General features: G+C 45.4%; 1 protein-coding gene across 1 annotated transcript; it reads left to right on the forward strand.

Annotated features, from left to right (window-relative positions):
- Nucleotides 1-140: 140 nt before the first annotated feature.
- Nucleotides 141-20,830, forward strand: dnm3a (dynamin 3a). The gene is made up of 21 exons (XM_071895674.2): nucleotides 141-311; nucleotides 2,192-2,265; nucleotides 2,839-2,988; nucleotides 3,192-3,395; nucleotides 3,989-4,087; nucleotides 5,164-5,324; nucleotides 5,501-5,643; nucleotides 5,765-5,900; nucleotides 6,053-6,120; nucleotides 6,268-6,406; nucleotides 6,496-6,582; nucleotides 6,700-6,770; nucleotides 6,903-6,963; nucleotides 8,120-8,146; nucleotides 9,054-9,167; nucleotides 14,388-14,497; nucleotides 17,165-17,276; nucleotides 17,950-18,114; nucleotides 18,584-18,807; nucleotides 18,956-19,141; nucleotides 20,449-20,830. Exons 1-21 carry the CDS (start codon nucleotides 151-153, stop codon nucleotides 20,486-20,488), a joined length of 2,532 nt encoding a protein of 843 aa, XP_071751775.1. The 5' UTR covers nucleotides 141-150; the 3' UTR covers nucleotides 20,489-20,830.
- Nucleotides 20,831-21,385: the final 555 nt, after the last annotated feature.

Here is a 21,385-nt window from a genome sequence, read left to right on the forward strand (position 1 = left end):
ATTTTTAGATTTAGAAAACTTCGATAACTGTGTGCATCGCTCTAAGTAACCCTTATTAACTATGATAGCCTTTGGTCTGGTGTAGAACTTCAATAACAGGCTTTGACTGTTGGACTGGTAGCCAACCTGCCTCAGGGCAACTCCGTTGCGATGGGCAACCGTGGGATGGAGGAGTTGATCCCGCTGGTCAACCGTCTTCAAGATGCCGTCAGCTCCGTCGGCCACAGCTGCAGCCTCAACCTGCCGCAGATCGCAGTCGTGGGCGGACAGAGTGCGGGAAAGAGCTCCGTCCTGGAAAACTTTGTGGGCAGGTAAACCCACATAATAAAAACAGGCGATACAGCAAGCTGTTTTAACATGAATCACTCGAGTCAGTTATATCACTCAGTCACAATTATGTAATTTCTACTAGTTCTAATTCTAATAACATGTATTTAGAATGTCATTGTTACTAGTCGAAACTGTGATTCTTGATATCTACAGTTCACTTAGGACTTCTACAGTTCACTTAGGACTTCTGCAGTTCACTTAGGACTTCTTCAGTTCACTTAGGACTTGGGACTTCAAAATTTGAATTTGAGATACCTAGCTAAATGCCTGTTCAGTCAATCTTTGTATTGAGAAAACTAAGCCAGCCATGCAGGCAACCAGGATACAGGGGCTGTCTTATTATGATCAGGCCAGCTCTGTGCAATGGGAGAGAAGGACATCCACTGAATTGTACACAGAACTTCAGCCAACTAACCACTTGTATATAGATGCAGATCCTTCACACAACTAAACTCTGCTAAAGTGAAATCGCTGTGTTTTTTATATGGTCTCCACCCAGGCTCTTCGTATGGCTAGCTTTAGAAGACTGAAGTGGTGGATGCCTGAGATGGCAGTGTCTGTATGACAGTAGCCAGCACAGCAGCTTATCTCACAGACTAGACTCTAGGTGTCTATGAAGGACTGGGGGTTAACATGACCTGAAGGGAAATAGAAGTACCACTGTTTAAGTTAACCTGCAAGTCAGCCAGAACAGAGCTGAATAGAGTTTTGTGATTGTGTTGCCCTGTATAATACTGACCATATTGCTGTTGTCAGACAAAAAACACATCTACATCTACAAAAGTATGTTTTTCAGGAGGGAAGAAAATGATGCTTATTTTCTCAGTGACACCAAAGTATTCTTAACATTATTCAAAGTGGTTTTAACAGATTTAAGGGCCTAAGGGTAGTAAAACCGAGACAGTACAACACATAAACGACCAGGTAAACTTTAAATTCAAGTAAGACAAACACCAAGATTGCAGTTGTCGAATGCTGTTGAATGAATGGACTAGTTCCCTCGTGTCAGAAAGGAATGCTGATGAGTAAGTCAGTAGTTTAGTTTAAGACTAATTTAATTTTCATAGCTTCCTCTAACCCTGGACAAGAGAGCTGAGCTCTGTTAACCTAAGGAGACCTACGTATTGTTCACAGCAGCAGGCCTTCCAGGCCAAAATGCGTAGCATTCCCTGTAGCCTATCTGTAGTAAGAGGCTGCTAATGCTTGCTCTCCTGCCTTCGTTCTTTGTCCCAGTTATAGTATGTTATGACACCCCTCTGCTGGTAACTGTGTCAGCTGTTTAATCAGGGGCAGGATGCAGCAGAAACAAACATCCTGATACAGATTTTGACAGGAAATAAGGAACATTCTAAAAGAAAATCCTTTATTTTTTTACCCTGGGCATTCTATTTCTTTACAGTAACCACTGGGCTTTGCTTTTAGTCCTAATCTACCTGATAGGGTCGACTATATGTCAAAGATGTTTTTAGCCTTCCTGATTAAGTTGCTGACATTGTGGATAATATACTACTAATACTACTGTATACTACTAACATGCAGCTAATGTGAAACTGTTTGACTGATTTCAATACATGATTAGACCAATTTCTGACAGTGAATTGTACACTTAATGGTTCTTTCTGCGCATATACTGCACAGTTTAGTCACCCATAAATACGTGTTAGTATGGTAGTAGTAAAGACAGAGGGGTGTTGGGCTAATGTTTCAGTCTGTTAAAATGCAATGGCGACACTGCACAAGTGTGCATTGACAGTGAATGCCACTGGCAGTTTGCCTGTGCGTGTGTGTGTGTGTGTGTGTGTGTGTTTGTGTGTCTGTTTCGTCCTCCTATTAATTCTTTCCTCTCTTCATTCTCCAACAGGGACTTCCTCCCACGGGGTTCAGGAATCGTCACTCGCAGACCTTTAATCCTCCAGCTTGTTAGTGCTAGCATAGGTAACTAAGACACACACACACACACACACACACACACAGTCAATCTAGATCGTCTCAATATCTATTAAGCCCATACTTCAAGCCAGCTGTCACTGTATATAGCATATATTGCCACCAGATGGCAGTATGACATTTAACACTGACCAGAGCCTGCATGGTAGATTGGTGAGACAGTGCTGGAATGCAGTCAGCTAATGTTCAGAGCAGTTCTGTTTTGTTTGGCCCTTCAGCCTCAGCTGTAGAGCAGCAACGGGACGTACGGCATGTGCATTATCTCAAAGACTCTTATATGGCTTTCAGAGATAATTGCTTTAAAGTAATAGAATACAAGTACAAATAAACTTGACTTGATCATTTACAAATCTTGCTCTATCATTATGTGCCCTTGTGGCCTGACTGTCATTGACACAGGGGCTTGTAGATCCCAAAGCTTATCAACCACCTGCACTATCTTATAAGGTAAACTGAGTTTTAGAATAGAAAAGAACCCCAAAAATGATGATTGTGGCTGAAGAAGAATGTATCATTATTTGGCTAATGGTTTTTCTCCCTGCTGACTATGTGTCTTTCCAGAATATGGTGAGTTTCTCCATTGTAGGGGGAAGAAATTCACAGACTTTGACGAGGTCCGCCAGGAGATAGAGGCAGAGACACAGAGACTCACAGGATCCAATAAGGGCATCTCTCCTGTCCCCATCAACCTAAGGGTCTACTCACCACACGGTAACACCCTGTGTGTGTGTGTGTGTGTGTGTGTGTGTGTGTGTGTGTGTGTGTGCGCGCGACATGGTCTACCCATTCACCCATTCCCTTTCCATGAAAATAACATAACCTTCCTCCGTCTGTGTGTTAATGTGTGTGTTTGTGCGTGTGTGTGTGTGTGTGTGTGTGTGTGTGTGTGTGTGTGTGTGTGTGTGTGTTTGCAGTGCTGAACCTGACTCTTGTGGACCTGCCTGGCATCACCAAGGTGCCGCTGGGCGACCAGCCAGCAGACATAGAGTACCAGGTACGGGACATGATCATGCAGTTCATCTGTAAGGACAACTGTCTGATCCTGGCTGTCACGCCGGCCAACACTGATCTGGCCAACTCCGACGCTCTCAAACTGGCCAAAGATGTTGACCCACAGGGTAAGTTGTGTGTGTGTGTGTGTGTGTGTGTGTGTGTGTGTGTGTGTGTGTGTGTGTGGTGTGTGTGGATTTGTACAATGTGTGGGATTGTATTACATCCTGGGAATGTGGAGTTGTGCTTGGTTTATACTTCAAATGAATCCATGATGAGGGCAACAGGGTGGCCTTGGCAAGCTAAACGAGAATGCTTCTATGGGGATTAATAAAGTATCACATTATTATTATGATGATGTTTATGGGTGCAGGGCTTTCATATAGAATTTCTTATAGCATGGGGTTTTGATACGACATTTGGAGGCAACCAGTCAAACCATTCATTGTAAATCAAGAACCATCTGTTAACTGCAGTAACAGTTCTCTGTGTTATAGTAATTACATTTTGGGGATATACATGACTATTCCACAGACATTTTGCATTCGGATACAGTTATGCAGACCAACTGCAACTTTGTGCACATTTTTTGCTGAAGTATGAATAATGCTTCCTCCTCTCATTCCAATCACTTCCAATACTTTCTTCTTCTACAGTTGTCTACCCTTTCCTCGTTTTTCGTTTTTTATAAAATGTCCTCTCCTTTTCATCTCCCCTTTAGGCCAGCGCACCATAGGTGTAATCACTAAGCTGGACCTGATGGATGAAGGGACAGATGCCCGGGAAATACTAGAGAACAGGTTGCTTCCCCTGCGCAGAGGTGCGTTGCTTGGGTTTGTGTGTGTGTCTATACGTGTGCATGTGTATGTGTGTGTGTGCTTGCATGTGTTGAGCCAACTAGCTGCAGTCCAGTCATATCACATCCAGTAGAGGCTCACTGGAGAGGAATGACATTATGATTGTGTCTGTTATCACCAGCCAGAAGCTCATTCTCAGCCCAGAAAACCCTGCTCTCTCTGTCTCTCTAGCTCACTGTCTCTCTCTCTCTCTCTCTTTGTCTCCCTCTATTTCTCTCTCCCTATCTCTCTCTCTCTCTCTCTCTCTCTCTCTGTATCTCTTTAGCCTGAGCTAATTGTTGAAAGATGGCCATCCACTTTGTATTACGTCACACTAGTGCCATGTAGTGTGTGTGTATGTGTGTTTGTCCACCTGTGTGTGTGTACATGTGTGTGCATGTGTGTGTGTGTGTGTTTGTGTGTATGAGAGAGAGAGAGAGTGAGAGAGAAGAGATCACATTATTGAGCGTATCGGTTTGTGTTACAGACTTGAGTGTGGGAGCTGAGTTGGGGGACTGGTGCCAGCCTGCCTAGTGCCCAGTAAAACTCTGTGTGTGTGTGTGTGGTGGTGTGTGTGTGTGTGTATGTGTGTGTGTGAGAGAGAGGCAGGCAGAGGGCAACACAGAGAGCTCCAGGGCAGGGCACAGACTGGGTAAAGCACCAGCAGGTGCTGCCTCCTTCATGCTTCCTCTGCAGTTCTAATGCATTAGCCATGGAAGCCCATTGACATGACTGCCTTAGTAGCAGCAGAGAGCTGAGGCATTAGATATGGAGCCCACTGCTATTACGTCTATTGCTGTCCTAAAGAGAGGGGATTTGGCCAGCTCTGTACCACATGCTCTGCTGTTGCACACACATGCTTGTTTCCTCCTTGTATGCTACAGTCTTAATGGAACAAATAACTGTCTGGGAAGCAGACCCAAGGACAGATTTCAGAAAATACACATTGATTCAGTTTTAGATCAGAGTCTCTGATTGTTCCTCTCTTTTGTTGCTCCTCTTTCTTCTCATGCTGACCACATGCTCTTCAGTTTTCCCTTCACATCCCTCCTCTCCCCAGGTTACATAGGGGTGGTGAACCGCAGTCAGAAGGACATTGATGGGAAAAAAGATATTAAAGAATCTCTGCTTGCAGAGAAAAAGTTCTTCCTGTCCCATCCAGCCTACAGACACATGGCTGAGAGCATGGGCACACTGCATCTACAAAGAGTCCTCAACCAGGTACACACACACACACCCACACACACACACACACACACACACAAACACACACAAACACACACACACACATACTGGTAATCATACTATGCTTGCACTGACTTCTAGATCTTGCAAATAGAGTTACACACACACAAATGTGCATACATATTATTGTCCCTCATGCTGTTTGTTTGCAGCAACTGACCAATCACATCCGGGAGACTCTGCCAGCCTTCCGTAGCCATCTGCAGAGCCAACTCCTGGCTCTGAACAAAGAAGCTGAGGAGTACAGACATTATAGTCCTGATGACCCCACACGCAAGACCAAGGCACTGCTACAGTCAGTCACTCACTCATTCTCTGTGTATGTGTGTGTGTGTGTCCATGTATTTGTCATTTCAATTGTTAGTATGCAAGCTTTTCTCTAGTATGTGCCTGGTCTGTCTGTTCCTGCCCTCCAGGTTAATTCAGCGCTTGGCAGTTGACTTTGAGAAGCTCATCGAGGGCTCAGGCGACAAAGTAGACACCATCGAACTGTCAGGAGGAGCTAAGATCAACCGAATCTTCCACGAGCGCTTCCCCTATGAACTGGTCAAGGTATGTGTATGATTCTGTGTGTGTTTTGTCTGTGTGTGCATATGTAGGCGTGCTGTTGATGGTAACATGCGTGTGTCCATTAATAACTGTAATGCTAGCCCCTCTCCAGCTCAGTGCTCATCCCTAACTAATGATGTACTGTCTGTCTTCAGATTGAGTTTGATGAGACAGAGCTGCGGCGGGAGATCACCTATGCCATCAAAAACATCCACGGCATCAGGTGTAGTATAAAGCACTTTGAACAGTGTCAAATGCTTTTCCATTATCATTTTTCTATCATGATATTTTTAGTTTGTTTGCTGCAGCCAACCACCGTTTTTTCACTTTCCTCCTTTCCTCCACCTGCCTCCCCTCTCTCTCTTTCTAGGACAGGTCTGTTCACTCCTGACATGGCGTTTGAAGCCATAGTGAAAAAGCAGATAGTGAAGCTAAAGGGGCCATGCATTAAATGTATTGACATGGTGGTTCAAGAACTAATCACCACTGTGTGCCAGTGTACCAACAAGGTATAACGCTGTGAGTGTGTGTGCATATTTGTACGTTTCAGAGTGTGAGAAGGGTCCTTTGACTGATGTCTGGTATGTTTTCTTTATAGCTTAGTTCCTTTCCCAAACTGAGAGAAGAGACCGAGAGAATTGTGACCACAGAAATCCGGGAACAAGAGAGTATATGCAGAGACCAGGTTGTTTACACACATTTAGACGTTGCATTCATTAATCAGTTTTGGATAACACTGCTGAATAAGCAGGTTGTGTAAAGTAAATTTTCTCTCCACTTATTATATGTCTGCTCTGTCCAGGTCTTGTTGCTCATTGATATACAGCTTGCGTACATGAACACCAACCATGAGGATTTCATTGGCTTCACTAAGTGAGTTCTTCACAGCTCTTCACAATTTTGAACCAGTACTTCCTTACTAAGTATATATATGAATGAATGGACTATACTTTGTCACACTGATGAACAGACTAAATAAACTGTCTTTGTCCTTCTCTCTGTCAGTGCCCAGCAGAAGAGTCCCCACAGCAATAAGAAGAGTGTAGCAGGAATGGCAGGAAACCAGGTGAGACTTTAAATATCTCTATATACAATCACTGCATACAACAAATGTATGCAGTACTATCTGTCAGAAGTCAAGACTGGGGCTTGCAGCAGGGAAGTATTTTTTACTTTCCCTCCCTCTCCCCCTCATTCAGAATCGTCCTTATCACTACTGTGTGAAACAAACAAATGCATGTATTTGTGCATGATAGTGTGCTGCCGTTGACTTTTTTTGTCATAATATATACACAGGCCTAGATAGATACTCAAAACGGATCTCTTTGCATTGTAATACTCTGAGTCTGCATGATTATAAATTATACCCTTTTGATGTGTCATTCATCCACCTTACATATTATTTTCATCTGAGTTGCTTTCATTGATGTCACCGTACCATGTGTTATGCATAACCATGTTAATGAAGAAGAGCATTCACAGCTGCAGATAATCTGGAGATTTTCCTTGTGTCCAGATTTTACTGAAGGGGATTTAGGTTCCAACCTTGCAACCATGAGTTGATCTTGGCATTTTGCAGGAATGCAATCAGCAAAACTGAACAGTTTTTGGCATAATTTCTTATGATTAATGTGTAACATAATAACATTTATCCTACACCTTTGAGGAAGGGAATAATTAAGAACAGAATCCCAGTGCAATTGTGTTTAAGAATTCTGTTTCGGTTGACAGTGACCTATGATGATGATATATTTGTAGTAGATTTTAAAGGTCAGATGTTCTTCACTTTATCACAGTTACCATTTGAGAGACAAATTTAAAGAGTACTTTCCAAAAAGACAGCTAGCTATAAATACCAATTGACTAGGGATTGTCCCTTTGTCCTACATTGTTTATTTTTATATTCTTCCAGGAAACTTGCCCATGGAACAAGAAATGACATTGATGCATTGATTATGTAAAAAAATACAACAGCTTCTTCTGTCTTCTCTTCATAGTGCCCTTCACAAGTACTTACTGGTTGACTGGAATTTACACAACCATCTTTCATGCTACCAAAAAATAAATAATTTCCCCATAGACACATTGAAAATTGTTAACTTACCATTTAAATTATCAATTATCGATATGGACCCCAAAAATCCTATATCAAGCCCTGACAGTGAACACACTAGCCCCATCCTAACCTTCCTCCCTCATCCCCTGTTTTTCTCCTGTTCCAGGGTGTGGCTCCTCCATCAAGTCTAATAGTAGGAGACCAATCTCTTTAAGCCTTCTCTCTCGCTGCTGCCCCTACTGGAGATATTTCTGTGCAGGATTCAAGCTAAAGGGGTGTGGGTTGGCATGCCGCTGACACCCACTGACATGCAAACTCGCAGCTGGCTTGCTGTAGCCTCATTCATCACGTTTTTTGTCATCTGCCGTTGTCGCACTGCTAATGTCATGAGCACTCTACTTCTCAATTACAGTTTACTTTGTTTACAGTGTGCTCTCTCTGCCCCACTGGTGTGTTTTAACACTCTTTCCATTCCACAGTTCCACTGCTCCATAAATATACACAGAGGCTGAATCTTTGCTTCAGCGTGGCAAGATGCATATGTCATTTCTTACTCTCTTTATGCCGTCTTACACTTCCTCCACCCTTATTCATACAGTACATATGTTTCTGTACACATCTGCCCTCTCCGATGCCCACGTTTCTCTTCCTTGCCCCCATCTCTTCCAGCCTCTTTTTATGGTTTTGGTTACAGTCATTTCTATGCTTACTGTGTTTGTCTTTCCTTTACCTCTAGTTTTATTCTCTCTGGCTACTCATGTCACTGCGCTCATACTGGTGGAGCAGCGAAAATGGCTTTATGACTTTGTGATTCCACCATGGCTACATACTGTACTTCATATACCACACATGCCTCTAAGCTGCCAAAATCTCATTTTTTTTCTCCAGTGTTAGCTATTTCTGAGTCTTGCTCTTATTTTCACCAGCAAGAGCTGCCCTCATTGTGTGGCCTGTTTTCAGCCTGCTTTGCACATCTTCACAGGGATTATACCATGCTATCATTACTTTCTTGGTGATTCCCGCTAACAAATCCTTTCCACACCACTGTACTGATGCTGTTAGCCTTGCCATCTGACCTCTTACCCTTGACTGTTGTGCAGGTCATCCGCAAGGGCTGGCTGACCATAAGCAACATCAGCATCATCAAAGGTGGGGCCAGGGAGTACTGGTTCATCCTCACTGCAGAGAGCCTGTCCTGGTTCAAGGATGATGAGGTGAGGCCTTTACTAGTTGAATGAGTGTCTAGTGTATTGCTCTGACATTTGGTAACGTGGGTTTTGGAGGTAGGCATCTAATAGCCACAGTTGTTTATCCATTGCTTTCCCTCACTCCTTATCATGCTCAAATGCAAATTGTTTACACAAAAATATATTGTAATATGAACTGACATTGTTACGCCCTAAACAAAAAAGAAGATGGTGAAATCAAAACACAGCAGAGCATGTAAGTCATCGAGAGTTTATTAACACACACATATCTCAGCTTGAAACGACATATTAATTGGGAAGCTGAGAGGTAATGAAGTAAAAGGAAGGTGGGAGGTGTTGAAAAGTCTCATCTGTTCATATTATCGCCACAATTTCAGCAAAGTCCCTGCAGCTTTATTGAAGTAGGTGGAAGAGCCGTCCTCGTGGCCCTCTGCTCTGATAAGTCGAGGGAGCTGTCTGTCAGCGGGGCTGCCATCTGTCTGCCTGTCTGTGCCTGCTGTACAGGAGCAGAAGGTCTGCACAGCAAGTGTAGACAGGCAGACACACCACAACACTCTCATCCTGTCACAGCACTGCTCACAGTTGATGTCATGGGAAGAGGGAAGAGCCAAGTGCAGGAAGTGAGATCAGAAGAGGGGAGCACATCACAGGATGTGTGTATGCTTAATAAATGCATGCAAACATGCATCTGCATACACACACACTTATAACAGATACATATAGATTGATAAAGTTACATTTGCAGTGCTGCTGTTCTGAATACTATTGAGTTGCATTGTCTGACAGAGATAATTGAGTGGTTGCTACAAATGACAGCATGTAGAAAGCTTTTACAAATCAGTTGTTGTTCTCTCTAACCACTAAAAGTAGTCGGAGGCCGCATTGTGGCAAAAACTAAACAGACTGACCCTGTCTTTATGAGAGCTTCATTTGACCATTTTATGAAGAACTAAAAAGAGCATCTTTATCCCTGTCTGTCATGTCTGTCTGTCTTCTGCAAACCGTTCTCCCTGCTTTTCTCTCCTGGCACCTGGACCTGCAACTGAGCCCCTCCATTTCCCCCATTCATTCCTCTTGACACCCCCTCCCCATTCCTCCCTCTCTCCGTTCGCTCTTCCCCTTACTCCCCCTCTTCTTCCTCTTCTGGGAGTTCAGGCATTTGGAGCGGTTCACTCTGACACAGCTGGAGCTGCCCCAAGCCAAACTAGCACACACACACACACACACACACACACACACGCACACAAACACACACAGTGCACAGACTTGTATATACAGTATACAGTACACATGCGGACTCTGATGTAAACAAACTGGCATGCAAATAGTGGGGAAAAATATACACTCACTCAGACAGACACACGGTCACTTTTCAGATAAACACAGGATCACTTGAACACAGTGTTCCCAGACACAGCCCCAGGCATGCATATTGTACACACACAGTGTTATACGTTTCCTCTCCTAGTCATCCCCTTACTAAGCATTTACCAATCAACACACGTACGCGCAGACTTAGCACATCTGTGACAAATAATACAAAAGCCCATGCAAGCAAATATCTGGTGACCACATAAGAGCAATCAGCTTCGACTGTCTGCGGATTATGATGAGACATGTACGCATCACAGCAAGTACTAAAACTACTGTGAAGTCTGGATCTTTCAAAATAATTCTGATTCAGTTGGACTTGACATTATATAATCCTTACACCTCTTCACTATGTTTGAAGGTATATCGACTGTTTGTATGTTTTGAATGCCTGAAAGGATTGTTAGTCATCCATATTATCACAGAAGATAAGATCTACATGCCTTGCCACATGGGAGTGCATCACACACAGACGCACACACACACACACACACACACACACACTTCACGCGGCCTCAGACCCAAGCCAAGCTTCTGCTTCTTCTCTCTTGCAGTTCCCGCTCTCACTCTCCCCTCCCACACTCCCTACCTCTACAGACATTTCTTTTTTTCTTATACTGCTATTTGCCCCCCCCCCCCTTTTCGTTTTTCTCTTTCTTTACCTCTCGCTTTTTCCCCTCTCTCTCTCTCTCTCTCTCTCTCTCTCTCTCTCTGTTTCTCCTTCTCTGTCTCTCCCTCTTTCTTTCTCTCTTTCTGTGGTTGGCAGTCTCCCTGGGACTGTGCACATTCCTGGCTGGAAAATCTGAGGCTTTGTCCAAACACCAGTTTCCAAGATCTGCCCAGAGAAATCCCACATGGCTGTTTCTACACTGCAGACCTCCCCCCTTGACTCCCCCTCTCCCCTCTCTACTCCTCCGCAGTCTCCCTCACAAATGCCCCTCTTCCCTTCTTCCCCCCTCACCTCCATCAACTCCCCTTCCAACGTTCCTCCTTCGTCCCTGCACTGATTGCTATTTCGCTTCTATACACTCTTTTACTTTTTTTAACATCTCTAAGGCTGTGCGCTAGATCTCACTTCGATGCACTGAAACAGTTGTGCCCTACTTCTACCCCATATACAGAGTGTAGCTTAATAGTTTACAGAGTTTAATCTCCATACAACACTGAACAGACATACATTCCTTTACCCCTTGACTGCCAGGGCTCCACCGTGCAGCCTGAAGAAAAACAGACGACTTACGCCTATACACTCAATCTACACACTCCCCTCTGTGTGTGTGCGTTTGTGTGTGTGTGTGCATGTATGTGTGTGTGAGGCCTGCTCCATATCTCACATCCATTAGTCTATAGGCAGAGGAGACACAGCCTCAGACATAGCAGCTCTGATGTATGATTCTCCACGACCACCCGGACACCACTGGGAATACACACACACACGCACACACACACACATATACATACACAAAGCAGTGCAGAACACAAGAATTATCCAGTCACACTGCACTAAGGCCACACAGATGGTAACAGTCCCTAAGTACACATGCAGAAACACAGAACGCTCCACGCAGTCCTAATATGACGGGCACTCTGGAGGAAGAAATCAGTGGTTAGTTTACACCTTCTCTACCTTGAACGTATGCATTAATCGCCATTCACAAAGACACTTGACTCTAGCTGACAAATGCTACAAGTAAGAGACCATCATGCTTGACTTAGCTACGTTGACATACAATTTCCCACTCTGTTCTGAGGAGATGAAATTTGGTTAAGTGATACTGTATGCACATTTAAAGGCATTTGCACGCATTCGAGCGAGAGACTTCAGAGAATATTAGACCCCAGATTCCCCGTAGCGTAGAATACATGCAGGTGTTCACGTTGTCCTGAGTCTTGTGTGTATGCGTGTGATATTAGCGTAGGCTGCTGAAGCGCTTCCTTGCACAGTCTAACCAATGTGCAGACTACTGTACACCAGTAAGATCCTGAACAGGTAGTCTGAACACTGGGATGACGGAGCAGGACCCTTTCTCTCCTTCTCTCTTCTCCCCGCTCTCCTCCTTTCCCACTCTCAGTTTTTGCTAGCAGTCCTACTCGTAGGCGGAGGGGAGACGGCAAACCGGGTAAAATCTTTCCTCTGTGCGACCTCTTCTTTCTTATCCCGTCTTGGCGGTGTGTCGCAGGGTGAAGGGTCACACACACACACACACACACAGGCACATCAGACATCCACACCTACGCGTGTCCCACCTCCGACGATGTTGGTGTGTATCAGTCGGGTGTCCGAAGGGCTGCGTCCCGGCGCAGTATCCAGTCTTGACGTGGCACATTCACTCATTCAACTAGGGATCTGCCTGTTCACTTGGGGAAGGCATGAGGAAATAAGGGGAGTGAGAGAAAGAGAGAGAGGTAGGGAGGAACTTAGCAGCCATATATGGGTTGATGGGACCCATGGGGAATCAACTTTGGAGTGGTCTGCAGTTTCTCCCCACTTCTCCTGCACACTCTCTCTCCCGCTCTTCATTCTCCACATCCTTTCCACCCTTTCCGACTCATCTCTAGCAAAAAATCACCTCCCTCTCTCCAGAAGTCCTCTATCCCTCCTCTTCCTCTCCGCCTCATCTCTACTTTCTATTTCTACCCCATCAGAACACCCTATACAGTCCTCGGTCTCCTCCCCCTCCCTCTAAAGCGATCCCAGATGTTGCTGTACGAGCGCCAATCCCGTTCTGTCATTTTTTTCAGCCTCTGTAACAGGAAGTGGGCCCCTCTGGAAAAAAGAGAAAGAGGAACGAAGGAAGAGAGTCGTAGGGTTCAGGGGAGCACTGAGAGAGGGGAGACCAAAATGTACTACCAGCACACTCGCATCTCTGTCTGTTACCATGCATGTGCACGTACACACACACACACATGCGCACACACACATGCGTGCAAATCCAAGGTTTTTTAGTGACTGAATGCCCTCCATCCTTGCTTGCATGATTTCTCTTTTCTAGGGATCCCATTTCTCTTTCTCTTCTTTTCCTTTCTCTCCCTGGTGTCCTCCTCCTCTACTTCTTCCATGGATGTAACTGTAACCAAAGCAGCTTTCTGGAAGCCAGCCCCCCCCCCCCCACCCCTCCACCCCCCCTCCTGAAAGTGTAGAAAGAGGGAGCCGGCTGGGGAAGAGAGGAGAAGAGGGGGATGGGCTTCCCTCTAGGAGAAATGTTGTGTTAGAGCTCGAGTCTGAGTAATGACTTTCACATGTGGGCCCGGCCTCTCTCCCTCTTTTTTGCGCTCCTTCTCTCACTCCCTCCCTCCCTCCCTGCCTCGGTTCTCTCTCCCCTGCCTCCATACTGTCTGGTTCTCCTCACTCTCTCCGCTCCACTCCTCCAACTGTTCTCTGTCATTCATAAGTCCCTGCGGTGATGACAGACTATAGACTTATGGCCTCTCTCGCTCCTTCTCTCCCCCCTTCTCTCTCTCTCTCGCTCTCTCCCCCTGTCTCTCTTCCACTAGTTAGTGGGTTGTTAATGTGAGTCAGTCTGACAGGCAGACTGTAGGCCCACACACCATTTGATATGAGCTCCAGTGCTTTTCTAGCAAAGTGTTCCACATCTCCTGTTCTCTTTTCCCTCTCCCACTTTTTCCTCTTCAGTTTATTCTTCTGGCCTTTCTCGCTAGTTTCTTCTCTTTGCTTCTCCACTTGCTGGTATTTATTTATTATCAGACATACAGCTATTGTAGCTAAAACCCACAGCAAATGATCAGTCTCTTCTCTGCGTTTTTTTTTTTTTTCGTCACCTCCCGATGAATAACTAGTATTTCACCCTGCATACCTCTGTCTACCTTTATCCCTCCATATTCTGTCTTATCCAGGAGAAGGAGAAGAAGTACATGCTTCCTCTGGACAACTTGAAGCTGAGAGATGTGGAGAAGGGCTTCATGTCCAGCAAATACATGTTCGCCATCTTCAACACAGAGCTCAGGTTTGTGTCGGTTCCCGGAGGTGTTTGTGTATGTGTGTGTTTAGTCATTACAGTAGTAAACAGCGAGGGAGTGAGTGAGCGAATGCATCGGAAAAAAGGAATTCTCTCCTTCTCAGCTGCTGGCTGAAGTTCTCGTGATATTTTATGACTGTCTGGACATATCCGAGGAGGAAAGGGAGGGGATGTCGTGGTGAAGTTTTACCCTTCCCTCGACCTCGACCATCCAACCTTTCCACCGGAACTGAAAGGATATCCAGTGGATACAGGGGCGGGTGTAGTTTTTTTTTTGTCTCTGAGTTTGTGCCAGGCTATTGAGGGCAGGGCTGGGTTGTGCATGTTGAGGGTTTGCTGGGTTTATGTGTGTGTGAGACAGAGAGAGAGAGAAAGAGAGAGCGCTAAAGTGAGAGGGTAAGAGAAAGAGAGAGGGAGAGAGAGAGTGTTTAGGAGCTGGAGCTGACCCAAAGCCTGGCTGATTGTACCAGAGCATGTGGGCTTTGTTTATAATTCAGTGCTATGCTGCATTCGGACACACAAACTCTATTCGTGTGTGTGTGTGTGTGTCTGTGTGTGTGCAATGCGTGTGTGTATGTGTGTGCATGGGCCTGTGTGTGTGCATAGACCACAGCATACCGACGGCAGGCTCATTAAGCAGCTAATCAAAGCCAGAGAGCTTGGATCAGAGATGAGGCTGCTCTTGTTTGGAAAGAATTGCTCTACTCACCACAAAAAGGAGGGAGAGAGAGGGATTGGAAGGGTTGAGAGGAGAAAGAAAGCGGGAGAGAGAGTATTAGAGCCATCGGCCAGGAATGTGTCAAAGTCTGTCCTATGGCGCCCCCCCTTTCCTGCTCCCTCTCCCTCACTCTCTTTCTGTTTCTCTCTCTCTCTCTGCGTATTTGTATGCGTGCATGTGTGTGTGTGTGTGTGTGTTGCAGCCATTGCAGTGGTTTTGTCCCTGTCTGACAGTAATCAAAAACCTCAGGAAACTCTTCAAACCTAAAGCAGCCTGGGCTCTGTGCAGAAATTCCTGAAGATGAGTGAAAAAAAACTCACACTGGCCCTGACTCCAGCAGACGAGAGGGTAGCAAAGGGGGCGAGAAATAAAAAATGGTTGATGCGCCTTATAATTCAGCATAGAGAACAACTTTATGTGTGCTGGTGGGTGTACGTACGTGAGTGTGCTGGTCTTACAAGCCGTAGACCTTAGTGTAATAGCACTCTAGTATTGTCATTGTTGGCTTGGCTCCCTGTCTGTTAGCCACCGCACCCTGACTCAATAGCCTCACCCAACCTAGCCCAGCCATAAGCTCACAGACTGACAGCCTGTTTCTTGATCTTTCTTTACAGCTCTCTCTTGTTACAGTTGTGTTTTAGTCTCTCTCTTTTTCTCTCTCCCTCGCTCTTCTCCGTCTCTCATTCACACACACACACACACACACACAAACGCAAAGGTCTCACGTATTTGAGGTTATTGCTATGTGTTCTGAATGTGAGAAGGGAACAACAAAAGGAGGAGAGGAACAACAGAGTGATTAAAGAAAAATGTTTAACAGATGGGCCCCAGCCCGCTCCAGATCCTTGCCTGTTTCTCACTTTGCTGCGCCGACTCCGACAGCCAAAGTGGAGAGCTGGTATGGTGAGAAGAAGGAAGTGAGAGGAGAGATAGAGGGAGAGAAGAGCTAGGGAATGATGAACAAGGAGAGAATAGATGAGTGATGAAAGGAGAAGCCGTAGTGAAGAAGGGAGGTCGAGTGGAGCGCAGCGGAATGAGGAGAAAGAAATGGTTTTCATTTTGTGTGTGTGTGTGCGTGTGTCTCTCGCTGTCTGGTGTGCATGTGTGTGTGTGTGCATGTGTGTGTCTCAGTGGCTTTTACATTTAGCAGTAAATTATTCCATTTGCTTTTGCATTTTTTGGGATTGTATACCATACTATGTTTAAAGGAATACGCTGAATTTTGGGGAGATTTGCCCATTAAGTGTTGGGAACATAAACACCAAAATCATTCACATGTCCCTGGTAGATTGTTTGCTCTGATACTCCATGCTAAGCATACACTATGTTGAGTGACCATAGGTGACAAGCATTATCTCAAATGTAAGGAAATGAGATCTTCTAGCAGCTCTAAAGCTAAATGCAAATTAATTTTAAATATGTGGCTACGTCTGGCAGTGTTGTGCAGGAGACTGGTAAAATGTACACAAAAAAATTATACAAAAATAACACATCGTTTTGAACTAACAGGGACTTCTTTGGCTGTTGGAAGATCTGTCTTCCCAGAGCAAGACTTGGAGCAAGACTTGTTTTGTTTCCATAGGAAGTGAACGCAGTGGGTTAAAGGAGTCTTTATGCAGTTAAAAAACACTGAATGCATGGTTGCTCACCTGAAATTGTCCCAAAAATAAATCATGGCTACATAAGCTATATTGACTTAAAGATATTTTGTTTTTAAAATTTATGAATCCACAAGCCATATAATGAAAACCACTATTAGCTTTTTATTACTAAAAGGTCAGAGGCTGTTAGAGTCTCCCAAAAGCTTGGTGTATTCGTTTAAGCTGCCTTATGTGTATATTGCTCTGAATATTCAGTATTGTGGAAAGTTTAGAGTGTTTTTGCTGGCTAGGAAATGTAGTTTTTGGAAGCCTCTAACAATATTGAATGAATTGCAGGAACGTGTATAAGGACTACAGGTTCCTGGAGCTGGGCTGTAACTCTCAGGAGGAGCTGGACAGCTGGAAGGCTTCTCTGCTGCGGGCTGGAGTCTATCCCGAGAAAGTCACCGTTAGTACTCTGACCCCTAATTAAACCTCAACCTAATTAAACCCAACCCTGACCCTAGCTGTGGGGAGCTGCACCTGCCTGCACCTTAACATTGTGTAGTACGCAATCTTAGCCTTTGTTAACCTTAAACCCCCGACTGTAACCCCTTTCCCCTCTCTCCATGTTCCCCTTTCTCTTCCCCTGCCAGAGTGAAAGAGAGAGTCCCCCACCCCTTCGATCCCGCTCTGTCGTTGGCTCTTCAGCGCTGCATTCTTGGCCTATGATGTCACTCTGTGTGTGTGCTAGTCTGTTTCTAATCAGCAGAGCTCTCCGTCCCTCGTCCCTGACCCACTCCCCCTTTTCTTTCTTCTCCACACTCCTGCTCACCTCCCTCCTTTGTGTTCCTCCTTCTCCTCTCCTGCTCTCCCTGTTCCTACCGCAGTTGCTCCCCACTTCTCCTAGTCACAAGCACAGAACAAATGACATAAGATCATAAGATGTGACCGTACATGTGGGACTAATCCTTATCACTTCAGACATCTGTATTACCATGAAATTAGCAGCGATACCGTGTTACCACGGCAATCACTGCAGCACATTACACAAGACTACACACCACAGAGAGTAACAAGGGCGATTTATATCACAACCATTTCCCTTGCTCTCCATCTCCCTCTGTCTGCCTCTCACCCAGGTGGATGGGCAGGGGAGCGGAGCTTCTGAGCGCTTCTTGACAGACCCCCAGCTGGAGCGCCAGGTGGAGACCATCCGTAACCTGGTCGACTCCTACATGAGCATCATCTACAAGACCGTCAGAGACCTTATGCCAAAGACCATCATGCACCTCATGATCAACAACGTAGGCTATCCACACCAAGCTCTTAACTGTTTAATCATTTTTTCCCTTTTGTTCTGTCTCCTACATTTCTCTCTCTCATCTGTCACCAGCCAGAAACTCACTCAGCCCAGCAAACCCTGCTCTCTCTCTCTCTCTCTCTCTCTCTCTCTCTGTCTCTCTCTCTCGCTCTCTGATGTGACTTTGTTTTCCATTAATCTCTGTCATAACTTGGCCGCTTGGAATCTGTATTCCGTATCTCTACTACACAACTACACACAATTTGATACACTATTTCAGCTTTTTCCAATTATTTTAATCACTAATGGCAAACAGGCAAAATGACTTCTTGAAAAAGACAAGACAGACCATAGAAAGAAAATACCTATCAAAGTAAACTATCAGTTTATCTAATGGTAAATCTAACGTTTATGTTTTCTTTCTGTCATTCTGTCTGTTTGCTGCTGTGGATGTTTATGATCCCTCTCTGTAGGTGAAGGAGTTCATTGGTTCTGAGCTCCTGGCCCAGCTCTACGCTCTGGGAGAACGCTCAGTGCTGATGGATGAGTCACCCGAGCAGGAGCAGCGCAGGGAGGAGGTGCTACACAAACACGCTGCCCTGAAGGAGGCGCTCGCTATCATCGGAGACATCTCCACCTCCACCTGCTCCACCCCTCTGCCTCCACCTGTGGACTCCTCCTGGATACAGGCCTGCAGGTACACACACATGCACATTGGACTACAGCGACACATAGATGCACACAATAGCCAAAACCTTGTCGCCTATGGCTACCACTGAAACCACAGACTTTGAAGGTGGCAGCTGTTGTATATGACATGGTTATCCCCCCTCTCTGTCTGTAAGGTCCACTTCTCAGCCCAGCCTCACCCCCCCTAAAAAGATAGCGGCCGGTCCCAAGCCCGTGACTCGTGGCCCTGCCCCCACAGCTCCTCGGGTGCTCTCTCGCTCCGGACCCCCTGCTCCCCCGGGTGCCGATGGCCTCCAGCAGCCCGCTGGCCAACCCAACCGTGCCCCTCCCAGTGTGCCAAGGTAACTCTCAAACCACATTTTGGGTCAGCCACTAAGCACAAAACCACTGGTATAAACCTGCCATTTTATATTACGATGTCCTCTGTCACTCAAACACGCACTTGCATGTATGCGTGCACATGCGCACACACACACACACGACCAAACCTTGCGCTACGGAGGCATAGGGGGAGCGAGGGCTGTTATTTGAGCTGGGTGGGGGTCTACTGGAAAATGTGTTTCTCATATTCTCTTTCCCATCAGCCACAGTAGACAGGCCTTCTCTCAGTACAGCTTTCTACTGGAGCCAGAGACAACAGACTGAGTTCTCTCTCTCTCTCTCTCTCTCTCTCTCTCTCTCCCAAGTTTTCATCTTTCCCTCTCTCCTTCATCCCCCTTTCTTTCTTTCTCCTAGCATGCATTTGTTTTATTGCCTTCCCCATTTTCCCTCATGCAATATCTTTCTGTTCTCTCCCCCCCCCCCCCCCCACTCCTTTCTTGTACTTTTCTTCACTTCTCCCCTTTCATTGGTGCCTCCCCTGCTTTTGGCCTGTCTCTCCTTTTTCTCTCTGCCTCATTTCCTCTGTGCTCTCCAACGGTTCTTTAGGGCCTTTCCCCGCATACAGTCTCTCTCTTTCTTTTCCTAACTCCTTCCGTCACACCTTATCCCTCTTTCCCTAACTCCTTCCCCCTATAGATCCACACTTGGACCATCTGGGTACTTGTGGAGCACAGCTAATTCACTTTTGATGCTGTCAATTTCTTCTTTTGTCTTACATGTTTATTCTTACCATTGTGCAGTGTGTTGACAGTGGATACAGGCAATCAACAAGGTAAAAATCCACATGGCTAGCATTATGGCAAATACAAAAAAAAAGATTTGTTCACCATTGCACTGATGGAAATCTATGAGCGGGGGATGAGTGTGTGCCCTGGTAGAGTATTTTTTCCTGCTTAACCCTGCCCCTTTGTGTGGATCTACTCCTTCATAATACTTCTCTCTCATCCTATCCTTCTCGCTCACCCTATCCCTCCTTCTTGACCAACCAACTGTTCCCTTACCCGTCCAGTCTCCATCTCCAATACCGATCTCACGTCTCTCAAGTTCCTCCTCTCAGCCAATACCAAGTCTCAGCCATGCAATAGTTTTTGCAACTTGTCAAACCTTTCACCACAGGCCTCTCTTGCATGGCTGCAATGCTCTCAGCGATTAAAAGACAATTGCATTCAAGGGAGTGTAGTGCGTGTGTGGGTTCTTGCATGTGTGAACAGTATTATGTTGGACCTTATTCTGTAATATCAATAACCGCGATCTGTCTCTTCTCCAGGAGGCAGCCCCCAGGTATCCCCTCTGTAAAACCCCACTGATGGCTGCCCTTTCTGCTCAGAACTCCATTACCCATCTGCCCCAGTGATCACCCCAGCTGCAGCTGACTGCTACCCAGAGGGGCCGCTGAGCTGCATGATGTGTAATCCAGCTGCAGCACTGTATGCTGGGCTCCTCTCTGCCTCCTCAGGGGAGCCGCTGTCTGCAGAACTCACTCAGTCTTCTGCCTGTTTTGTACATAATGTCATTGTTCATAAATGCTGGAATGTGCCTGGCTATCTGCCGAATTGTCTCAAGTGCCTGAACTTTGTGTAAATAAAAATGCCAGTTTTGAGTAATTCTATATGGAGAGAATATACACAATTTCTACTGTTTTTGAATAAACAGGGGTTTTATTTTTTAAACATGTATCCTCTTTATTTGAAGGCTTCAGATGAAAGAAAGATTGTTTGCTATGGCAATCATCCATTAAATCGCTCTATTATGGAAGTTTTCTTTATATATTTTTTCCACTTAGCTGTGAGTTTAACCTTTATTTTACTGTGCAGCCCATAACATTGGTGTATATCAGTGGTTCCCAAACTGGGATCCAGGGACTCCAAGGGACCTTCAAGGGGTTCCCCAGCAAAATGAGGATTAGTTCAATCGTGATTCATTAAAAGTTAGCACAGTAAGAGAGTGTGTAAATATTAATATTCTGATCAGAGGTTTCACTTACTCCATTGTTATCTGCCCTCCAATGGTAGAGACGACAACAATCTTATGTAGCCTGCTGGGTGTCCATCGGACAACCTTTATAAAGGTTTAATGGGAGTCTGTGGTATAAAGCCTTTGCTTGACACGAAAATGTTCGGGAACCCCAGTGTGCATCTAGTCTGACTGTGACCCTGTAAAGAGCAATGTGTCACTTGTTGTGACGCGCTAACATTACGACAGCA

This window comes from Centroberyx gerrardi, chromosome 9 (assembly GCF_048128805.1).
Source record: "Centroberyx gerrardi isolate f3 chromosome 9, fCenGer3.hap1.cur.20231027, whole genome shotgun sequence".
In the NCBI taxonomy this organism is placed as follows: Eukaryota; Metazoa; Chordata; class Actinopteri; order Beryciformes; family Berycidae; genus Centroberyx; species Centroberyx gerrardi.

Bases quoted from the DNA above. Each gene is read 5' to 3' on its own strand.
- dnm3a (XM_071895674.2), top strand. From the start codon at position 151: ATGGGCAACCGTGGGATGGAGGAGTTGATCCCGCTGGTCAACCGTCTT. The intron at 6,121-6,267 runs GTGTAGTATAAA...CTCTCTTTCTAG, and splicing joins AAAAACATCCACGGCATCAG to GACAGGTCTGTTCACTCCTG. The intron at 17,277-17,949 runs GTTAGTACTCTG...CCTCTCACCCAG, and splicing joins TCTATCCCGAGAAAGTCACC to GTGGATGGGCAGGGGAGCGG.